The sequence below is a fragment of the Podarcis liolepis genome, assembly GCF_965112155.1.
Source record: "Podarcis liolepis genome assembly, chromosome: 3".
NCBI lineage: Eukaryota > Metazoa > Chordata > Lepidosauria > Squamata > Lacertidae > Podarcis > Podarcis liolepis.
In genome coordinates this window covers 124,411,643-124,432,377 of record NC_139557.1, presented here as the reverse complement: position 1 = coordinate 124,432,377, position 20,735 = coordinate 124,411,643, and the positions used below count along the sequence as shown (strand labels likewise).

Sequence of the window (20,735 nt, the reverse complement as noted above, 5' to 3'; positions counted from 1 at the left end):
CTGAAAACACTGGCAGGATTTTAAAAACACTTGCAATGAAGCGAGAACTATGATAAAAATTGAGATTTAGGAAAATATGGAGACTATGATATGATGCAGTTTGAAAAGAATATCTGGGGAAACGATGGGGGGATGGAGGGAAGTTCATGGATTCTGAGAATCCTGTTTGTAAAATGATTATAATTTATGTATGATGACAAATGTTAAAAGTGAAAATGAATTTTAAAAATATATATTAAAGAAATAAATAAAAGGGCGCCATTTTCAGAAGAAAAAAAAGAGAGAAGCTCCTTGCTTCTCTCACTCATCTCATTCTCTTTCTGCTGCCCTTTCAGACACTGGGATGGAGGGAGAGGAAGATGCTATGCTTCTGAGTGATGGGCACAGCATGCCCCCCCTCTCTCTCTCTCACACACACACACAGCCCAGAACCCCTGAAGAGCTAAGCATGAGGGAAGAGGGAGCGCAGGGCAATGCCCTCCTCACCTCTGGCCGTAGTAGCTCTCAAAGAAGTGCTCCTTCCACAACTCCACCTTCTTCTCTTTCTCCAGCTCCTGACGAAGCCTCAGCTGGATCTCCGGAGTGAATTCTCCTGCCACACGCGCAAGGCAAGGGGAGGAAGGGGGTCAGCAGGGGAGAGACAGTCCCGTCCCCCCAGCACCTGCCCCCCTGCCCAACCAAGCGCAGCAGATGCTGAGCCAAGAGCAGGAGCCCAGGGGTTCGAAGCAGCCGGGACAACTTCCCTCTCTGCAACCCAAAAATGCTTCCCTTTGGTGGTGAGGGGCTGCTGCTGCTGCTGTTCTGATTCACTTAGGGCTCAGCGGCCTCACCTTCCGATAGTCGCTCCTTCCACCCTTGGGCAGCGGAGGTGAAGAACTCGTTGTTCAGGGCGGAGCTGCTAAGCTTCAGCAAGCCATCCAGTCCCACCTGAGAAAGAGAGAAGGAAGAATAATGGGGTGCCAAGGACCCAACACCGCCTCTGCCAGGTCTCCCAGCAGAGAAGGGAGGTTGGCAAAGCAGCGTCTAGGCAGGTAGAGAGAAACCAGCCTCAGGATTAGAGAGCAGGTACTCTGGGTCTGGGGAGCTCCAGGCATGCTTCTTCCCTAGTAAAAGGGGTAAAGGGACCCCTGACCATTAGGTCCAGTCGTGACCGACTCTGGGGTTGCGGCGCTCATCTCGCTTTATTGGCCGAGGGAGCCAGCGTACAGCTTCCGGGTCATGTGGCCAGCAGGACTAAGCCGCTTCTGGCGAACCTGAGCAGCGCACGGAAACGCCGTTTACCTTCCCGCCAGAGCAGTACCTATTTATCTACTTGCACTTTCACATGCTTTCGAACTGCTAGGTTGGCAGGAGCAGGGACCGAGCAACGAGAGCTCACCCCGTCGCGGGGATTCGAACCGCGACCTTCTGATCGGCAAGTCCTAGGCTCTGTTGTTTAACCCACAGCACTACCCACGTCCCAGATGCTTCTTCCCTGCCTGTCCCCAAATCCCCCTGCACCCCCCTCCCACGACCACCTGCTTGGGACCTGCTCATTTCGGAAGAGACTTTAGCAAGGCCACATCAATGCAGAGGTGCTTTTCCTGAAGGGAAGAAGGGAGCACTGTGTTTTTCAGGCAGAACTGGAAGGTTAGAACTAAGGAATTAAGTCCATGTCCTGCCCTGGGTGGCAGGCGCCGATCTCTCTAAAGGTCCTTGAAAAACACCAGGGGAAGTGGACCTATAATAATAATAATAATAATAATAATAATAATAATAATAATAATAATAATAATTTATTTGTACCCTGCCCATCTGGCTGGGTCTCCCCAGCCACTCTGGGCGGCTTCCAACAAAGATTAAAAATACATTAAAATGTCACACATTAAAAACTTCCCTGAACAGGGCTGCCTTCAGATGTCTTCTAAATGTCAGGTAGTTGTTTATCTCTTTGACATCTGATGGGAGGGCGTTCCACAGGGCGGGTGCCACCACCGAGAAGGCCCTCTGCCTGCTTCCCTGTAACTTGGCTTCTCGCAGGAAGGAAACCGCCAGAAGGCCCTCGGTGCTGGACCTCAGCGTCCGGGCAGAACGATGGGGGTGGAGACGCTCCTTCAGGTCTACTGGGCCATAAAAGGGTAAAAGAGTACAGTGGACCCTCTGGATACGGATTTAATTCATTCCGGGGGTCCGTGCACACTCTGAAAAATCCTTAACCAGAGGTACTGATTCTGCGCATGGCGCGATAGAGCGCTTCTACGCATGCACGCAGATCACTTCTGCGCATGTGGCAAAACTCGGAAAAATACTTCCAGGTTTGCAGCTTTCGCAACTCGAGGTTTACGTATCCAGAGAGGTACGTTACCTGAGGGTCCACTGTATTGGGAAAGAATCCATAATGAATGGAAAAAATGTTTAAAAGTACTTTTCAAAAAATAACAACAACAGAGTCCTTTTTGTTGGGGATAATTAAAAAAAGGTTATTTATGTATGCTGCTACTGTGGCCCATGTTTCATTAGCCCAAAAATGGAAAATGAGCAAGGTCCCAGCTAAAGAAGAATGGCAACTTAAGCTGACAGAATATGCACAGCTTGCAGACTTAACATATAGAATAAGAAGAACATGTATTTAGAGAAGATTGGGAAATGTTTATTGAATATATGGGGGGAAACTGTGTACACCTGAAAACGTTGGCAGCACTAAGATAAATTCAACAGTGTGAGTAAGTTTTGATGGATGTAATAATGGAATACTGAATTTTTGTAAAATATGCAGGGGTTTATGATATGCAAAATGAACCATGGAAAGAGAAGAAGGGATGTCACTGGTATTTTAAGGATGTTCAAATGAGCATACTAAATTGTAAAACAGAAAATTTAATAAAACACACACACCGTATTTTTCTGTCTATAAGACCCCCCCCCATGTATAAGACACCCCCTATTTTGGGGGACTCAGATTTAAGAAAATGGGGGGGGGGAGAAGTATACGTGTATAAGACGCTCCCTAATTTTTGACATTATTTTTTAGGGGAAAATCTAGTCTTATACATGGAAAAATACGATAGATAAATAGACAGATAGACAGACAGACAGACAGACAGATAGATAGATGAATGAATGAAAAACACCAGGGGGGGAGGGGCACACAGCAGCAAGCAGGCAGGTCAGCATGTGGCAAAACTGGCGTCTTTAATTCTCCTTTCCAAAAATATCAGTGCTGCAGCAGCAGGAGCTGCAGGGGGTGGGGTCTGGGTCCTTTTGGGGTTCCTGTTTTTCCGCACGCAGCTCTGACTGAGCAGAGAAGCCGCAGAGCAGCTCAACTCCCGCTGATGTCCCAGAACACAAGCTGCAGCTTGTGCAAACCAAGCGGCTGTTTCCTCAGCTTGGAACTGCTTCTGCTGATGTTCTGAGCAAACAGAACCAGGTTCGGGACAAGTCTGTCCAGGGTAACTCAACCACCTGAGCCATGCAGCCCACACACACTGCCCCACGCCCTGCTGCCCTCCTGCCCCACCGCCAAAGCTCCACAGGGATGCCCTCCGTTGGGGATGCTTTAGGTGCGATTCCTGAATTGCAGGGGGCTGGACTAGATGGCCACTGGGGGACCCTCCCAACTATATGAGTCCACAAAGCCTACCTGCCTGTCCACCTCGGGGAGCAGCAGCAGCAGCCTCTGCTGACAGTCGGCCGGCAGCACGGAGAAGGTGTGTTTGTTGATCAGCGCCCTCAGGTTGGTGTTCACCAGGATGGAGTCAGGCGTCTCCACGTCGATTTCGGCACATTTCGTCCTCTTCAGCTGCCCTGGGCAAAGAGGCACAGAGGGCCCTGGTCATCTGCGAGGAGGGGAGGAGCAGCAGGCCAGAACGCAGCTCCTCAGCTCGGAAGGGGAAAGCCAGCCCCACAGCAGGGCTCAACCGGGGGCAGAGCAGCAGCCCGAAGCCTGGGCTCGGAAGACCCCTCAAGGCTCAGTGTCCTCTGGCAGGACCTCTTCCTGGCAATGCCAGGCTGCCACCATCAGAAGGTAGGAGGGTTCTCTCCTCTTCCTTGTCCAAAACTCAGGAGCTAACCTGGGTCTGTTCTCCACCTTCAGTGGTGCAGACTCTGCACCTTCAGAGCATGTGTGTCAGGAGTGCGTGCAGGAGCCAGGCCCTGTGACAGTAGGACTTTGCAGGACCAGGGCCTTCCTAAGTTTGTTCTGAAGAGGCAAGGTGTGGCCACACAGGTGAGGCCGATTGCTAACTCACAGCACCTGGTGGCAAGAGCCGGGAAGGGATATAAGGTCAGCATTTCCCTTCAGCTCTTTGCCACAGCAACATGTTTCTTGCCTTGCTGCGTTTGGCTTTTTGACTCCTAGTTTCCTGATCCTCAGACCCCTGACTTCGTGACTCCCTGCTTCTTGATCCTCGGACCCTTGACCTCGTGACTCCCTGCTTCTTGATCCTCGGACCCTTGACCTCGTGACTCCTTGCTTCTTGATCCTCGGACCCCTGACTTCATGACCGCTTGCTTCCTCACCCTCGGACCCTTAGCTTCTTGACTCCCGGCTCTCTGACCCTCGGACTCCTGGCTTCTGGACCCCAGTTCCTGCTCCAACCCCGCCATCTTGCCCCTGGTCCTGATGTCCCCTGCTGGAACGTCGATTGCCTGTGAACCGAACCCTGACAATGAGAAATACCCGCATGAGCCTGCCCAGCACAAAAATGGAATGACTGTGGTATCTGCCCCTCTGAGAATGTGGGGTGTGCTCCAGAGGGGGACAGGCAGAAGATATTCGGTGGGGCGACACACCGGTCAACCTGCTTCGCCCCCCCAGACCTCCCGCTCATCAAGCCTTTGTTCTCAAAGCTGGGAGCCCTGTGATGCCCCCTCCCCAAAACCTCATCACTGGCCTCTGACAAGGAAAGGCCTTTTCATTAAAAAAAGGAAGCAACAACAGTGGCTGGAAGAAGGTCCAGGGTTATAAAGACTAGGACTAGCCGCCTGAGAAACAGTTTCTATCCAAATGCGATTTTGGTTTTAAACGCAGTGTAAGGTCTCTCTATGGGAGTACATTGTATTTTTAAAATGGGGTATCATAGTTTTTAGGGGGCTAACCAGGTTGGGATAGCTGGGATAGCAGGCTTGTTGGTTTTGAATGTCTTACGTAGATTTTTTTCCTCTCCAATTTCAATGTTCTGTATGGGACAATGACAATAAAGATTATCGTATTGTATTGTATCGTCTTACTTGCATGAAGCCTCTCCGATCTCTGGAAGGGCTTCTTCCCCAGAACTGGCAGGGAAGGCTCTGTTTTAACGGAGGGAGACGAGCTGGACGTAGAGTTCTGGGAGCTGCTTGAGTGTCCATCAGATTGCTTTCCTTCCCAAGCTGCAGAGGGAAAGAGAAAACGCATCAGAATTAAGATCAGTTCTCAGCCAGACCTTGGAGAGACCTGTCAGGAGTGAACCTGGAGCACTGGGACCAAATCGGATGGGAATCAGGCTTACTAGAAAAGTTGACCAACAGACTGAAACTGACCCAGGGGCAAAGAGGATGCCTCCAACCCGGTGTGGCTCCCCTTGATCACATACACAGCCCAAGAAGACAACAACAAGAAACCACCGACAGCATACTTGACCCAACAATCCCCCCTCACAGATGCAGCTGCTACAGACAACCAACCGTGCCCCCCCCTCCCTCTCACTACCAATGAAATGCAATTAGTGAATAGAAAGAGAAGCGGCCCAGTTGATGCTGACACAAAACCCCACATGGACACTATATAAGAGAATATAAGTTTCACCCCAGCACCCCTCCTCTCTTCTCCCCGACCTTACACTGAACACAGCATTGTCTCATATCAATTGTAACTGATCTGTAGAAAAGACTTTACAACCTAAAAAAAGGAACAATGCACGTACTTTTGTAAACCAATAAAATATTTGATAAAAATTGTTTTGGTTTTTTTAAAAAAGAATTAAGATCAGTATCAAGTGATCTTAAGTTTCAGTTTGCAAACTGTCAACCATCTCCAATCCAGGTTACGCGAACTGGTCCAAAATCAACTATGAAAAACATCGCAAACTGGCCTTAACGATTAAAATACCTTAATCAGCACCACACCTTCATAATTCCTGGGAGCCTCCTGTCTCTACAGGGTGTCCACCTGAACTCTCCTAATGGGGCCTAATCCTGAGTGATACAGCAAAGAAACAGTACCAGCGGCAGATACAGCAGACTGAACACAACCCCAGGTTGCTCACATCGGGGAAGGTGGAGCTGGAGATCTAGCCATGGGCTACACAGCCAAACTTATTTATTTAACAAAATCTATATATTGCTTAAGTGGGACGCGGGTGGTGCTGTGGGTTAAACCACAGAGCCTAGGACTTGCCGATCAGAAGGTCAGTGGTTCGAATCCCTGCGACAGGGTGAGCTCCCGTTGCTCGGTCCCTGCTCCTGCTAACCTAGCAGTTCGAAAGCACATCAAAGTGCAAGTAGATAAATAGGTACCGCTCCGGCGGGAACGTAAACGGCGTTTCCGTGCGCTGCTCTGGTTCACCAGAAGCGGTTTAGTCATGCTGGCCACTTGACCCGGAAGCTGTACACTGGCTGCCTCAGCCAATAAAGTGAGATGAGTGCCGTAACCCCAGAGTCAGCCATGACTGGACCTAACGGTCAGGGGTCCCTTTACCTTTACATACTGCTTGGTTGCAGTAAAACCTTTAAGCAGTTTACACACACAACCCCTCCCCCCCGCCAGCTAACATCTTCCCTGCATGGATATCCCAGTGGGAACCATCCCAAAAGGAGTTTGATTCTATGATTCTATGAGTTGCTCCTGGGACGAAAGAAGACAGGAATCAGTCCTGCAGCTGAGCCCCTGCTTGGCAGCAGGCAGGAAGTCACGGGCTCAATCCTGCTGGTATATGCAAGGAATGACCCTTTTGTATGTGACCAAGGCACGTGCAGCCACTGACACGTGGGCCGCCTTCAGCCCCAGAAGGAGGCAGAGCAGGCTGACCTGGAACGTAACCTCCATGCAAACAGGGAATTGCCTGTACAGCTAAAAAAAGTATTTCAACTGGAGGGGCTTGGGATGACCTTTCTCTGCTGAGGGCCACTGAAGTGAAGGACATGAGGCAGGACTTGGTAATGCAGGCGAGCTGCGCAGGAGCAAGCTGCCAGCTAGCTCCGCGGAAGCTCCTTTTATTGGCACAATATGCAAAAACATTTTGGACTGTGACCTTTACGCATCTTCCAATCCCAAGACCGTGGGGTGGTACAAAGTTATTTTGGCACCTGTTTCCAATGCGTCAGTTTCCCCTTGAACCATGTATGATGAAGGAGACTAAGGTCACAGACAGACCACTAAGAGAGCAAAGGTTAGATAGAGGGCATGATGCTCAGACAGCTGTGGCTTTGTCTGTGGGGGGGGGAGTGTGCTCTGCACCCCAAGGTCACATGTGCGGACAGCTGAGGCTGCCCTCGGGCGGAAGTGTGCTCCACACCCAGCGATCATTCCTCCACTTCTGGTCAACAGCTCTGACAACAGTAAGAAACAACAACGGACTGCTGGATGCCGCTTCAGGCCGGCTGTTGTGCCTGTAAGAGGCAAGGGGGCAAGCGAGGCGTTGGGGTCTCATACCAGGCTTTGCAGGGACGGAGGGGCTGGCGGCCTTTGCGTGTTGCTGGAGGAGGTGGTGGTTGGAGGAGACGGGCTGCACGCTGGCTCCTCGGCATTGCTGCTGCTTCCGCTGCTTCTGCTTCAGAGCCTACGAGGAGAGGGAGGAGGAGACAGAAAAGAGGAGGCAGCAGGGCCTTCTTAGCTGTGGCACACAGATGTGGGAACGCCCTCCCCAGTGAAGCCTGGCTGGCCCCATCTCTAAGTTCATTCCAGCATTGCACCCAGGCTTTCCAGGGAGGCCTCTGGGGGGAGCCTGAAGACGCTGTGGTTTTTCCTGCTGTTTTGCTGGGGGGGGAATGCCCCCCAATTCTCTAACAACTGTTTTACATTGTTCATGAATGCAAGAACAGACCACAATTCAAGAAGGACACTGACAAACTGGAACATGTCCAGAGGAGGGCAACCAAAATGGTCAAAGGCCTGGAAACGATGCCTTATGAGGAACGGCTAAGGGAGCTGGGCATGTTTAGCGTGGAGAAGAGGAGGTTAAGGGGTGATATGACAGCCATGTTCAAATATATAAAAGGATGTCACATAGAGGAGGGAGAAAGGTTGTTTTCTGCTGCTCCAGAGAAGCGGACACGGAGCAATGGATCCAAACTACAAGAAAGAAGATTCCACCTAAACATTAGGAAGAACTTCCTGACAGTAAGAGCTGTTCGCCAGTGGAATTTGCTGCCAAGGAGTGTGGTGGCGTCTCCTTCTTTGGAGGTCTTGAAGCAGAGGCTTGACAACCATATGTCAGGAGTGCTCTGATGGTGTTTCCTGCTTGGCAGGGAGTTGGACTCGATGGCCCTTGTGGTCTCTTCCAACTCTAGGATTCTAGGATTCTAGGTCAGTGGCCCACCCAGCCCACCAGCCTGATATCCAGGGGAAGCCACAACCCCTCTGTCCTCCTGTGGCTTCCAGCGACTGACATTCAGAAGCAACAATGCTTCATGGAACCAGAACATCGTGGCTGGCAGCCCTTGGTAGGCCCCTCCTTCAAGAATTTGGCTAACCCACTGTCAAAATCACCCAGGCTGGTGGTCATCACGGCCTCCCCTGGGATCGAGTCCCACAGTTTAACTATGTTTGTTCTGCAGAAGTACTTATCTGCTCCTAGTCTTCCTACACTCAGCTTCACTGGGTGTCCATGACTTCTAGCGTTACGAGAGACAGAGAGAAACCTTTCTCTATTCACTCGCCCCACACCAAAGGGCTTTGGCTCCCTGACTAAGAGGAGCCGCAGAGGGAAGGCACACCAGGCTTTTGGGCCTCAAGGCAAAGGGCAGATCCATGCCCCTGAAACGCAGAAGCAGGAGGAATATTTCAGGGACCATTTTAACCCTTCCCCTCGCTTCTCCACTCACCTGCTTGAGCGCCTTTTTGCTGAGCTTCTGAGATGATGAGATGACTTTACCTGGTGGAATGGAAGGAGATGGGCAGCCCGGCTGGGGAGAGGCCACTTGCAGGAGCCTGGCTGACGCTAGAGAAAGGAAGAGAAAAACAGCGCAGGGAAGTTAAGCCAGCAGCCCAGGCCAAGTGCAAGGCACCCAGAGTTAGAAACTGAGATAGGAAAGAGCTAAAGGGCACCTTAAACCGAGGTGATGGGCGCTGCAAAGGAGTGCCTTGGCGTGCTTTTTTATACCAAGAGTACAAAGCTGAAAATGAATGAACTGCAGCTAAAATCTTATGTTCATTTTTCACATGGTCTAGTCCTCATCTGAAGACTGCAAAAAAATCCCACAAAGCCATATTTCCCCTGCCCACCCCCCTAATATTCTTATGAGGGTCCCTTCTCCAGTGGGGAGGCAGAAGAAAGGTCCTCCTTTCCTTCCAGCAGTGGCAGTTTGAATCTTAACTCTTAGGCACAGCACTACGCCCAGAGCTCAGGAACTGCTCGCATTAATGAAATTCCCTCTTGCAAAACACACCTAGAACAAGGGGAGCTTCGAACGCTGAAGTCACCTTCTGCAAAAGGCCAGGAAAAGGCCATCTGCTCCGCCCACCCCCCAGGCGCATGGCCAAGATGCCCCAGAGAATCACAAGAATTATCGCCATCTTTTTCTCTGGCCCTTTCCAGAAATGGACCGCAGGATAGCAAGTGAACAGTAAGTGTGGCTATTCATGAAACCATCAAAATGGGTTGTATCCAATGTAGTGCTACGTCACTTGGCGATCCGCTCGTTCCACTGGGGAAATGTTTTCTGACAGCAGAATACTGCACTGTGCGAGAGAACACACAAGCAGGTCGCTAGTTCACCTTGCAGCGTGACGGAAGGCGTGACCTGCTGCGTAGTGAGTTTCTGCTAGTGCAGCCGTTGGGCTGGACTCCTTTGTTGCGCAACATCACAAATCATCTGTCTACTAGCACAAGAGCCTAATGTCAGCACATAAATAGCATAAGAGTAAGAATAATATCCACAGAACACCATACCTAAAAATATATATAATTCCTGCCATCTAAATGGAGAATTTTCCTGTAATGTAAACAGAGCTGCACCTTAACAACACAGACAGGTGGATATTTTCTGAGAAGTTATTATTATCCCTTATTGAATTTATATACCGCCCTATACCCGGAGGTCTCATGTTGTGCCCCACGGAGTTTCTTCCACATAATCTCGATGTGCCGAATTTCAGCACAGAGAACAGGGGTGGTCAAGGTACTGCCCTCCCAATGCTTTCGACTCCCAACTCTCACGGCCCCAGCCAGCAAGGCCAAGGGTCAAGGATGATGGGAGACACAGTTCCACAAGCCCTGGAGGATGTAAGGCTGCCTAACCCTGGCACACAGCAGGTCATCCATGCTGTCAGGGGTTTAGGAGCAGAGGCAAGGGCAAGGGAGGAAACAGAGAGCGAAGGGGAGGAGGCAGAAGAAAAGATGAGTGATGACGACGACCCGAGATCTCCGAGTCTTTCCAGTGAATCAGAGGATTCACAGAAAGGAGCACCAGTGGCCAGGGCAAGGGGGGAGTCTAGGGGGGCACCCCAGGAAGATAGAGCCAGAGGGGACTCAGAGGAGAGCAGTTGGAAATCGGGACCAGCGTCACCGCCAGAGAGCAGGGAAGAGGAAAGGAGCCAGGGGGCAAGCGCTGGCAGCTCACCACAGGAGGGAGGGCACGAGTCAGGAGTGGCCACACCTCCATCGGGGAGCGAAGAAACGGTTAAGCAGAAAGTGGAAGGTTGGGCGCGCGCGCCAAGTTCAAATGCAGAGGAAGGCGGCGCAGTAAGCAGCCCGGAAAGGGAGCCAGGTCCTAAAGCCCGGCGCAAGGAGACAGGAGGGTCCGGGGGGTCAGCGTCAGAAGAATCCCGGAAGGAAGAGACCCCGGGGGGTAGAGGGACCCAGAGGAGGACAGTCAGGCGGAAAAGGTGGAGCCGGGCTAGGATATTAAGTTGGTGCACACGGGGCGGAGACTCAGACGGAGCTTCGCCGATCTAGCTACTAGACGTAGAGTTGCAAGCAGCAGCGTGAGAATGGAAACTGTAACTCAATAAAGACTTTTACTTAATGATCGCTGGCTAGCGTGATCCTCTGTGAGCTAGGATCTTCAAGCAGCTCTGACACATGCGCTTTGCCCCTCGAGTTGCAAGGAGCAACAGCTGTGGCCGAGGGTGGTGAGAGCTCAGAGGATTTGGTGGCAGCGCTTTGCCCCACAAGATCATGCCCCCACCCGTCTTCCTGGAGCCCACTGTGGCATTCCCTGGGCACCCCCAGCGGACAGAGCTGGGCTTGGACCTGGCAGGGCGGCATTCAGACCACATCCTTGTCACAACAGGCTCCCCTTCCGCCTCTCAGCCTTCATTCCCAGTCTGCAGTGAGACCCTTGCCCCACACTTTTGGCAAGGACGAGCGCGAGAGAGGCTGCAGAAGACTTTCTGAATGTAGAGTGCTTCTGTTTCTGTATGTCTGCATTAGCAGTTCATACGTTGTTGGAGCCCTGCTGCTGCCACAGAAGAAAGCAGTCTCAACCTGTGGCACACATGGCAACCGCCGTGATGATAAATTCCCCAATGAGGAACAAAGGCAGCAACAATCCTTGTGCACCATTTCTAAACCCCTGTTTGGAAGGCTGAGCTTTGAGCTGACCGCTTTCAGTGCTGAATTCAAGCTGGTGTGTTGTCAGAAGTCTCCTAAGCTAAAATGCCCACCCTTTGCTCAGAAAAATCCCCAGTGGCTGAAATAAACTGACACACCCGTCAATGTCTGGGTTTTTCCTTTTCTTAAGGAAAATAACCTATCACTCATTCTGCTGCTTATATTTATCTGGAGCATCTGTACCCACTTTCAAGGCCCAAAGACCCCAAAGTGGCTCACATAAAACCAGAAAAAAGAAGACAGCTTCTGCCTGCAGGCTTACCTGCCTAAAACAGGTAACACAAAAGGAAGAGGAGATAAAGAAGGAAGAGGAAAAACAAGCAAACTCAGGGACTAATTCTTAATGTTACACAACTGTTCTTACAATGAACCTTCTTCCTGAACCTTTTCCAACTCTACAGTATCCTTTCTGAGTTGAGGTGACGAGAATTATATATGCCAGGGGTGTCCATCAGGTCGATCGGGATCTACTGGACGATCCCCGGGAGGTTTTGGTAGATCATGGTAGATCGCTGGCTCCTCCATCCAGCCTCCCCACCTCCCCCCATCTTCTAGATCGCTAGAATGGAAGAAGGAGTTTTATCAGTGATGCTGTCTGTCTCCTAAGCGTTCTAGCGCTGAGCGCCTTTTTTCATTTATTAGACCTGAACCCCCCCCAAATGGGATGTACCTCCCTAAAAAAACTCAACAACTTTGATCTGAACCCCCCCCCCAAAGGGGTAGATCACTGCCAAATTTTAATCGTTTGAGTAGATTGCAGTCTCCTGGAAGTTGGACGTCCCTGATATATTCCATTCCAAATGTGGCTGCACCATAGATTTGTTTAATGGCATTATAGTATTGGCAGTTTTACTTTCAATTCCTTTTCAATTTGCTTTTTTCACAGCCACCGCACACTGGGTGGACATCTTCACTGAGCTCTCCACAATGACCCAAAAATCTCATTCATGGTCAGTCACCGCCAGTTCAGACCCCATGAGCATATAAGTGAAATTAAGACTTTCTGCCCCAAATTGTGCATCCCTTTACACTTGTTTACACTGGCAAATGCAATTCATTTTATTGCCCATTCACTCAGTCTGGAGAGATCCTTTTACCCTTCCTGAACAATCTGGTATCAACAAACTTGGCCACCTCATTACTCACTCCTAACTCTAGATCGTTTAAAAGGTAAAGGTAAAGGGACCCCTGACCATTAGGTCCAGTCGTGGCCGACTCTGGGGTTGCGGCGCTCATCTCACTTTACTGGCCAAGGGAGCTGGCATACAGCTTCCGGGTCATGCGGCCAGCATGACTAAGCCGCTTCTGGCGAACCAGAGCAGCGGATGGAAATGCCGTTTACCTTCCCGTCAGAGTGGTACCTATTTATCTACTCGCACTTTGACGTGCTTTCGAACTGCTAGGTTGGCAGGAGCTGGGACCGAGCAACGGGAGCTCACCCCGTCGCGGGGATTCGAACTGCCGTCCTTCTGATTGGCAGGTCCCAATACTGACACCAATTTTCTCCAGCAGGCTGTGGTAAAAGAATGGTGGATAAATGACATAAACAGGGAGAATGGAACATGTTATTACTGTCTGTAGACAGACCCAGTTAAACTGCTCTAAGTACACCAACACTTCACCAGTGGGTTTAAAAACATACCTAGGACTCGGAAATCATCTTTTCAGGAGTCCTGTTGTTTTGAACAAGCTCATCTGGGAAAGTCAGACTCTGAAGCCAATGGGACACCCCATGACTCAATATAATAAAAACAGACACTGCACCGTTGCATCTGGCTGACAGAAGGCCTAAGGAACTTATTCATCAAACTTATCTTCCCCAAATCTTTGCTGAGCAAGATCTGCAGATATGAACATGGACCAGAAGCATCCCGGAAGAACAACTTGCATTCACCCCCCCCCCACTGCTTGGTGAAGAGGCAGCTGGCTTCAAGGGTTGGCGCTGACATTTTTGGGGAGGGCTGTCAACAAAGCCACGAGTGATGCCTGTCACAGGAAGTGACAGAATTGGTTTAGCAGAGGAAAATATTATTTGGGAAGATCTGTTTCAGCATCTCTTGACTGCTCACAGGCAGCTTTACCTGCTCCATTTGGAGGGTCTGGCAGCGAGGATCCCAGGGGTCTGCCAGCTCCCTATCCATACAGGCTCCCACCTGTGACATGCAGCGGAAATCTAGCACTGCACTCCTGGCACTACAAAACTGTGATAACAGTCTGGGATAAATATAGGAAAGCGTTAAAGGCAGCAATCTCTCTTTTCTGGTACTTGGAGTACTTTTGAATAATTCTGCCAAACCTCATTATTAGATTCCTTAAATATATTTATTCTGTCTGTCTAAGTGCAATTACATTCAACAACATGGTTTTAAATTTTATCATAACCCTCTGGTCTTCAATATATGATGAAAATTCAGAAAGGTGAATATATAAGTGTGCTGTAACATTCTGTTAATATATCGTCGGGATTTGCTTGCCCGGGAAGATGCTGAAGAGAGGCGCTTAAGGGGGCCAGCGTCTGGGGCTGAGTGACCCACGCTTGACGTGCCCACTCTGGTCCTCTGTGAAGTCTGGCCAAAGGAGCAGAGTTGCCCAAGCCAACCCTGGGTGCCCTTTCCAGAAGTCCAGTCTTCTTCCACGTAAGACATTTGCTATTACTTCTGTCATACTGCTGCATTTTTATTATGTTTCTCCTATGAAATAAGGCCCCAAGCGCTTGCTAAGACCTTTATTCTCATTGGCCTTTGCCCACCATTAATAGTGGCTTATGGTATAACTTGCCCTTGCTCAGAAGCCCAGGCTATTATTATTATTATTATTATTATTATTATTATTATTATTATTATTAATTGAATTTATATACTGCCCTACACCCAGAGGTCTCAGGGCGGTTCACAGAAAAGATCAACATAAAAACCACAATATATATAATCAGAATAAAAACAACAACCCAATAACACCCGTCCCATAAGAGCCAAATTTTAAAAAGGGCATAGGATGTCAATCAGCTCAACGAAAGACCTGGTTCAAAAAGAAACGTTTTTGCCTGGCACCTGAAGGTGTATAATGAAGGCGCCAGGCGAACTTCCCTGGGGAGAGCATTCCATAGACAGGGAGCCACTGCAGAGAAGGCCCTGCTCTCGTGTTGCCACCCTCCGAACCTCTCAAGGAGGCGGCACACCAGGAAGGGCCTCAGAAGGGCCAATGTCTCAACCCCATGTTAAACTGCAGCCAGTCACTGAGTACAGTACAGCTTCCGTAATTTCCATTCCATGACTAACTCTGAACAGGTTTTCAGGCTTGGACACCACAATTCCTCCAACTCACAGCTAATGAGATTCTCAATTCTCATAAACTTCGTTCACCTATGGGGTCCTAACTGCTGATGACTCAGAATGTTTTCTGGCCAATGGCCAATGGCCCACCTAGTCCAGCCTCCTGCTCTCACAGTGGCAAAGGGAAACCCCCAAACAGGAGCTGCGCACCAGAGCTCTCTCCCCATCTGTCTTTTCCAGGCACTGGGATTCAGAAGCCTGGCTGCCTCGGACGGTGCAGGCAGAGCAGAGCCATTCTGGCGGCAGCATTTTGCAAGGCCACGGCTGCTGACTCTTGGTGGTTCTGCAGCTGTGGCCACTGAAACAGGACACAGCAGCGCTCACACCCCCTGCAGCCGACAGAGTGAACAGGAAGCATTTCTGTTGGCGCAACTTATAAAATGCCAACTTGCTTCCGAGTGAAACCCCCGAGTTCCAGAGTTAGGAAAGCCACATTTCCCAAGCGGAATTCATTCTTCATGACGCAAGGGTGGTTGGGTGGCTTTCTCAAAGACGCACCTGGGTCCATGCCAGCAATTCACTTCCTGTCGGAAGTGGCGCTGGAGACTGCAGGAGGGAAGAGCGCTGGTGCTGCTGCTGCACTCCAGGCCTCTGGCAGGGATTCCTAGAGACTTCTGGTCGGCCACTGTGAAAACAGGACGCTGGACCAGACAGGCCCCTAGTCCGGTCCAGCAGGGCTCTTCTGACATTATGATGATTCCCTGCCCCACAGAATGCCCCCCATGCTTGGCTGAGTTAGGGTGAAGCTGCGCAGAAAGCAGGGCAGGACCTCTGCAGTGATAGCTGGCAGCCACGAGTTTTGCTGAGCCCGAAGCCTGGAAGCTGTTCTGCCTGGAGGAGGCAGCATACATGGGGAGGCTCCCTGCCCTGTCCTTCCCTCCTCCCTCCTTCTGTGGACAGCCACGTAAGCAGCTGGTCACAGGCAGTGGAAACGGTCACCAGGCTTCCCTGCAAGGCAGGGCCACTCAGCCTTACCTCGCAACGGAATTTCAGAAAGCTTCTCTCGGGACATGGCTGTTGCCTACAGAGAAAACAGACACCTTCTCTTCGTTCTCACAGAAAAAGAGCTCCGGCCAGGGCTGGCTTTCAGCACCCCACACGTCTCATGGGGGCTCCGGATTGGCTGGACCCACAAACGTGAAGCTTGTCTCCGCTTTAAGTGTCAGCCTCATTGCTGTCACGAAACTTTATTTTTGTACATATAAGGAAGTCTGTTGTTGATATGATCTGAAAGCGCTTCCTGTTTTGTATGTATATGAATAACGATGGTGGAACCACATTAGGGTGAACTGCTAAGCTAACCATGGCCAGCCTTCCTCCCCGCAAGGCACAAAATACTCAGCTCAGCTGCTACGTCCTTCCACTCACCTCCCTGCAAAGAAAACAGGTGTTCTCCTAAGAAGAGCCCGCGGTCCTCTGTCAGCTCACAATACAGCCAGAGGGTTCAGCCGCTGCTAGGCAGTGGCGCCAGCCAGGCTGGCATGCAAGAGATACAGGGTCTTTTCAGTGGAGGCCCCAGAATCACCTGCACTTGACCCCTTCAGGGCAGGACTTTATGGAAAACTTGTCTTATGGAGACTTCAGTTTATTCACTATCCAAAGCAAGTAGGAACATACACACACTCCCGCAAGCTGGGTTGCAAGGCACAAGCCCTGTTCTTCATTAGATTTATCCAGGCAATCTATGACTGAAGGACTGGCACTACGAAACAGCCGTCTCCTGAGCCAATCATCTGCTCTGTTGTGCCTGCCACTCATTTAAGCAGCGTGCAACACTCTCCCTGAACATGAGATCTGCACCGAAATCCATTGCAACTCCCAGTGACCTTCAGTTTAGTAACAGAACCAGAGTGGGGCTGAGAGGCAGCCTCTGTGATTTAGGTACACTTGTGTCTCTGCCAAAGGAGCTTGCTGCTTAAAGCACCTCTCACCATCTTCAGCTGTGCAAATGGGAGGGACTCACCTGTTCATTATGTTCTGGGTGTTCTACTGGAACAGGTAAGAACAGACTCTCCCAACCCTTGGCTCAGACACACTTAGGAAAGCCAAGCTTCCCTGCCTAACACGCCACTCTCTGACGCAAACGCCCAAGAGCTTCAAGTGCTTTCAGTGTGCTTTACATAGCAAAATAGTCAGTTTTAAAGTCTGGAGGCAGGTGGACCCTTGTTCTCAACGGACAGGCCTTTCCTGATAGTTCTAAATATTTTAACATTATTATAAACTTGCAGATGAATGCCAAAACACAGCAGCAGCAGCAGCAGCAGCACTGCGAGTGCTCAGAATGCAGCCTCCCTTTCCACTGAAAGTGCCAGTTCCTCCTTTACTCACCTGGCAAGGCCCAAATTCAGAAGCCTGTGTTTCCTCAGCCTCGGCTGACGACACCAAATACCTACAAATAACAAAGAAGAGAAGCTGCTGTTTCCTCCTTTGCTCCAGGAACCTGGGATCCCGTCTGTTTTTGCAGGGAAACACCGAACCCTGGACTCAAGAGTTTGCCTGGCGTGTAAAGGAGGAAAACAGGAAGACCGGAGAACCACTAAGCAGGAAGACTGAAGCTTCACAGGTGGGGAAACTGACCAGTTAATGGTGCTGAAGCCCCTACCAAGGATCTCACCAAGATATAAACACCAAACGAAGTACTGGTATGACTGAATAACATACCCTTTGTATAGTGTTTGACCAGCACCCAGTGCTTAAGGATGCGCGTGTTTTTTAATATGAAGTTGGACACAATTACTTACCAGGAACATCCACCTTCCTCCTTTTCTCTGCGACCCATTTCCAAACTTTGTGCCAACCAGTATGCTTAGATTGTGCTGCTGGAGGGTATTAGCACACAAAACCACTGGTCTAGGTCCTTTAAATGGGTCATAAGATGAAGAGCAGGATACAAGTTTCTTTTAATAAAAAAGTAGCTAAAATTCAAGACAGGGATTAACTAGCAACCAACGTGATCATTCGGTGGACCATTTGCTTGACGGCTGGAAAAGAACAAGCTGTGACCACAGTGGCTCTCAGCACAACCTGCCCCCACCCCCCTCGGGCCAACAGCTCAGGTGTGCTGCTGCTGTCTCTCTGCTAGGAAGGAACAGCTGGAGGCCTTTCTCCTGCGGAGGCTGCCCTGTTGCTGTCTGTGCAAAGGGATGGCACAGCTTTTGGAGCACCAGAAACATATGAAAACATAAGAGTTTGCAGGATCAGACCACCAGCACAGGTAGTCCAGCATCCTCACAGTAGCCAACCAGAAACCCCAAAGGGAAACCTGCAGGCAGGAATTAGGTAATAATAATAATAATAATAATAATAATAATAATAATAATAATAATAATAATAATAATAATAATAATTTTTATTTATACCCCACCCTCCCCAGCCAAGATCGGCTAACACCCAGGGCGGCTAACACACGATATAAAAACAATTGATTGAAATACAACTTAAAAACAAGATTAAAATGCAACATTAAAACATTAAAATACAGCCTCATTTCAGTGGAAACTCCAATCAAAAACTTTTTTGGGGATGAAAACATCAAGGCTAACTATACAAACTGGTCCTACATGGGCCAGAAAAAAGCCAGGGAAGTCCCCAAATGGGAGTTCCATCACAGGAGGAGAAAGGAAAGAGGGGAAGGGGATCAAGTTGATTCCAAGCCAAAGGCCAGGTGGAACAACTCTGTCTTACAGGTCCTGCAGAAAGAAATCAGATGCCTCAGGGCCCTGGTCTCATGAGGCAGAGCGGCGTTCCACCAGGCCGGGGCCAGTGCTGAAAAGGCCCTGGCTCTGGTTGAGGCTAATCTGGCTACCATAGGGCCAGGGCCCCTATTGCTATTTATGGACCTTAAGGTTCTCCGCGGGGCAGACCGAGAGAGGCGGTCCCCTAGGTACGAGGGTCCTAGGCCGTGAAGTACAAGAGCCAACACCCCTCCTGTGGTTTTGAGCAACTGGTGTTCAGAACAATTGAGCCTCTGTTCACTGTGGAGGCAGAGCAGAGCCATCCTGGCTAGTAGCCACCGGTAGCCCTCCCCACCTCCATGAGTTTGTCCAATCCTCTTTTAAAGCCATCCAAGTTGGTGGCCATCGCTGCCTCCTGTGGGAAAGAGTTCCACAGGTTTACTACACTGTGCGAAGGTTTACTTTATCTGTCCTGAACTTCCCAGCTTTCAGCATCACTGGATGTCCATGCATCCGAGTCTCATGAGAAAGGGAGGAACACTCTCTAACCACTTTCTCCAGGCATAGTTTCATAAGCTTCTATCCAGTTGCCTCTCACTCGCCTTTCGTCTAAAAGGTGCCAAATGCAAAAATGATTTGCAACTCAGATTAAGCATCACAAAAAGATCAAAAATCCAACGTAGAGCGTACTAAATTAGGAGAGACCTTCCACCAAAAGGTCACCCAGAGTCAAGAGGGTTTTACAGTACTTCTGCAGTGGAAATGTGCTCCTCAGGGAGGCACCTCCAGAACCTGGGGGAATTGTGACAGAAGCCTTGCTCCTGAAAGTTAACGCTTCTATAGATCTTATGTTCCTTCTCCTATCTTTAAATGTGAAAGACAGTCCCTCAGGGAATAGCCATTTGAACAGAATTCCTTTAGATTTCAGCACATCTGTCAATATCTTGTAATTATTTTGTTTTTTAGGAATTTCCTTGTATATTAATATATTACGTCCATCTATTGCCATTCTTCGTTTTTGTAAGATCTTATCTTTCAGCAACCTCGAATTGAGAAGAACTAGGCAATCCCCTGGCCCCCTAAATGGTCTTTTAGCATCTGGTTTCATCCTGAAAATTTTGTCAATATCCAATATCAAGTCTTCTTCCCTCACTCCAAGCCATTCCGCTATTTCCTTTGTCAATTTATTCATGATGTCCTCACCTTGTGTTTCTGGGACACCTCTAAAACTCAGAAGAGCAGAAATGGCTTGACAGTGGTACCTCTGGATGCGAACGGGATCCGTTCCAGAGCCCCGTTCACATCCTGAAGCGAATGCAACCCGCGTCTGCGGGTCGTGATTCGCTGCTTCTGCACCTGCGCGTGACGTCATTTTGAGCGTCTGCGCAAGTGGCGAAACCCGGAAGTAACACGCTCCACTACTTCTGGGTCGCCATGGAGCGCAACCCGAAAATGCTCAACCTGGAGCTACCTCAACCCGAGGTATGACTGTACAAGGGAGGCCACCTCGGAGGTATTGCGGGGTCCAGAGTATTAACAAGGCCAGAACAAGGTGCCTGATTTGGAGAAAGGAGCTCCTGGGATCCAGTCCATGGCTAAACAAGCTCTCACCTCCTGGGATGCCCCTGCACCAGGAGAGCTTGAAAGCTGTCTTCAACACCAACCTCACAGCAAGCTTAAGATAGCAGTACATCCTGAAGGCTATGGAAGTGGGGGTAGGATAAGCAGGAGAAGATCTCTCAGCAATAAGAGGAAGAGAATGGGGACCGCATGACCTCAGCTGGGAAGAGGGGGCCCTGATCACAGCCACCTTCCGTTCACCCAGAAGCAGCCCCAGGTTCCACAACTGCCAAGATGGGGCAATCATCCGATCTTCAAAGCGCAAACAGATCAGCACTGCCTCTAACTCGCCAGGATCCAGCTTCCTTTTGCTTAACCCTCACCCACCCACTGCTTCCGATACTGGTTTGCAAGCAAGTCGGCTGCTCCCAGAGGCTTAG

General features: G+C 49.9%; 1 protein-coding gene across 2 annotated transcripts in view; it reads right to left on the bottom strand.

The window, feature by feature from the left end:
• ASXL2 (ASXL transcriptional regulator 2) overlaps nucleotides 1-20,735 on the bottom strand; it is a 32,730-nt gene that overhangs the window by 6,807 nt on the left and 5,188 nt on the right. Inside the window, exons 1-7 of one of the 2 annotated variants that reach the window (XM_083494112.1) lie at nucleotides 16,037-17,038; nucleotides 9,001-9,116; nucleotides 7,610-7,736; nucleotides 5,209-5,349; nucleotides 3,620-3,783; nucleotides 831-927; nucleotides 487-592 (exon numbers count right to left, since the gene is read on the bottom strand). In XM_083494112.1, the coding sequence (XP_083350238.1) occupies nucleotides 487-592; nucleotides 831-927; nucleotides 3,620-3,783; nucleotides 5,209-5,349; nucleotides 7,610-7,736; nucleotides 9,001-9,116; nucleotides 16,037-16,073 (788 nt within the window). In that variant the 5' untranslated portion in view covers nucleotides 16,074-17,038. Of the gene's footprint in view, nucleotides 1-486; nucleotides 593-830; nucleotides 928-3,619; nucleotides 3,784-5,208; nucleotides 5,350-7,609; nucleotides 7,737-9,000; nucleotides 9,117-16,036; nucleotides 17,039-20,735 lie in introns of those variants that run through there. The other variant, XM_083494111.1, reaches the window with a different exon arrangement.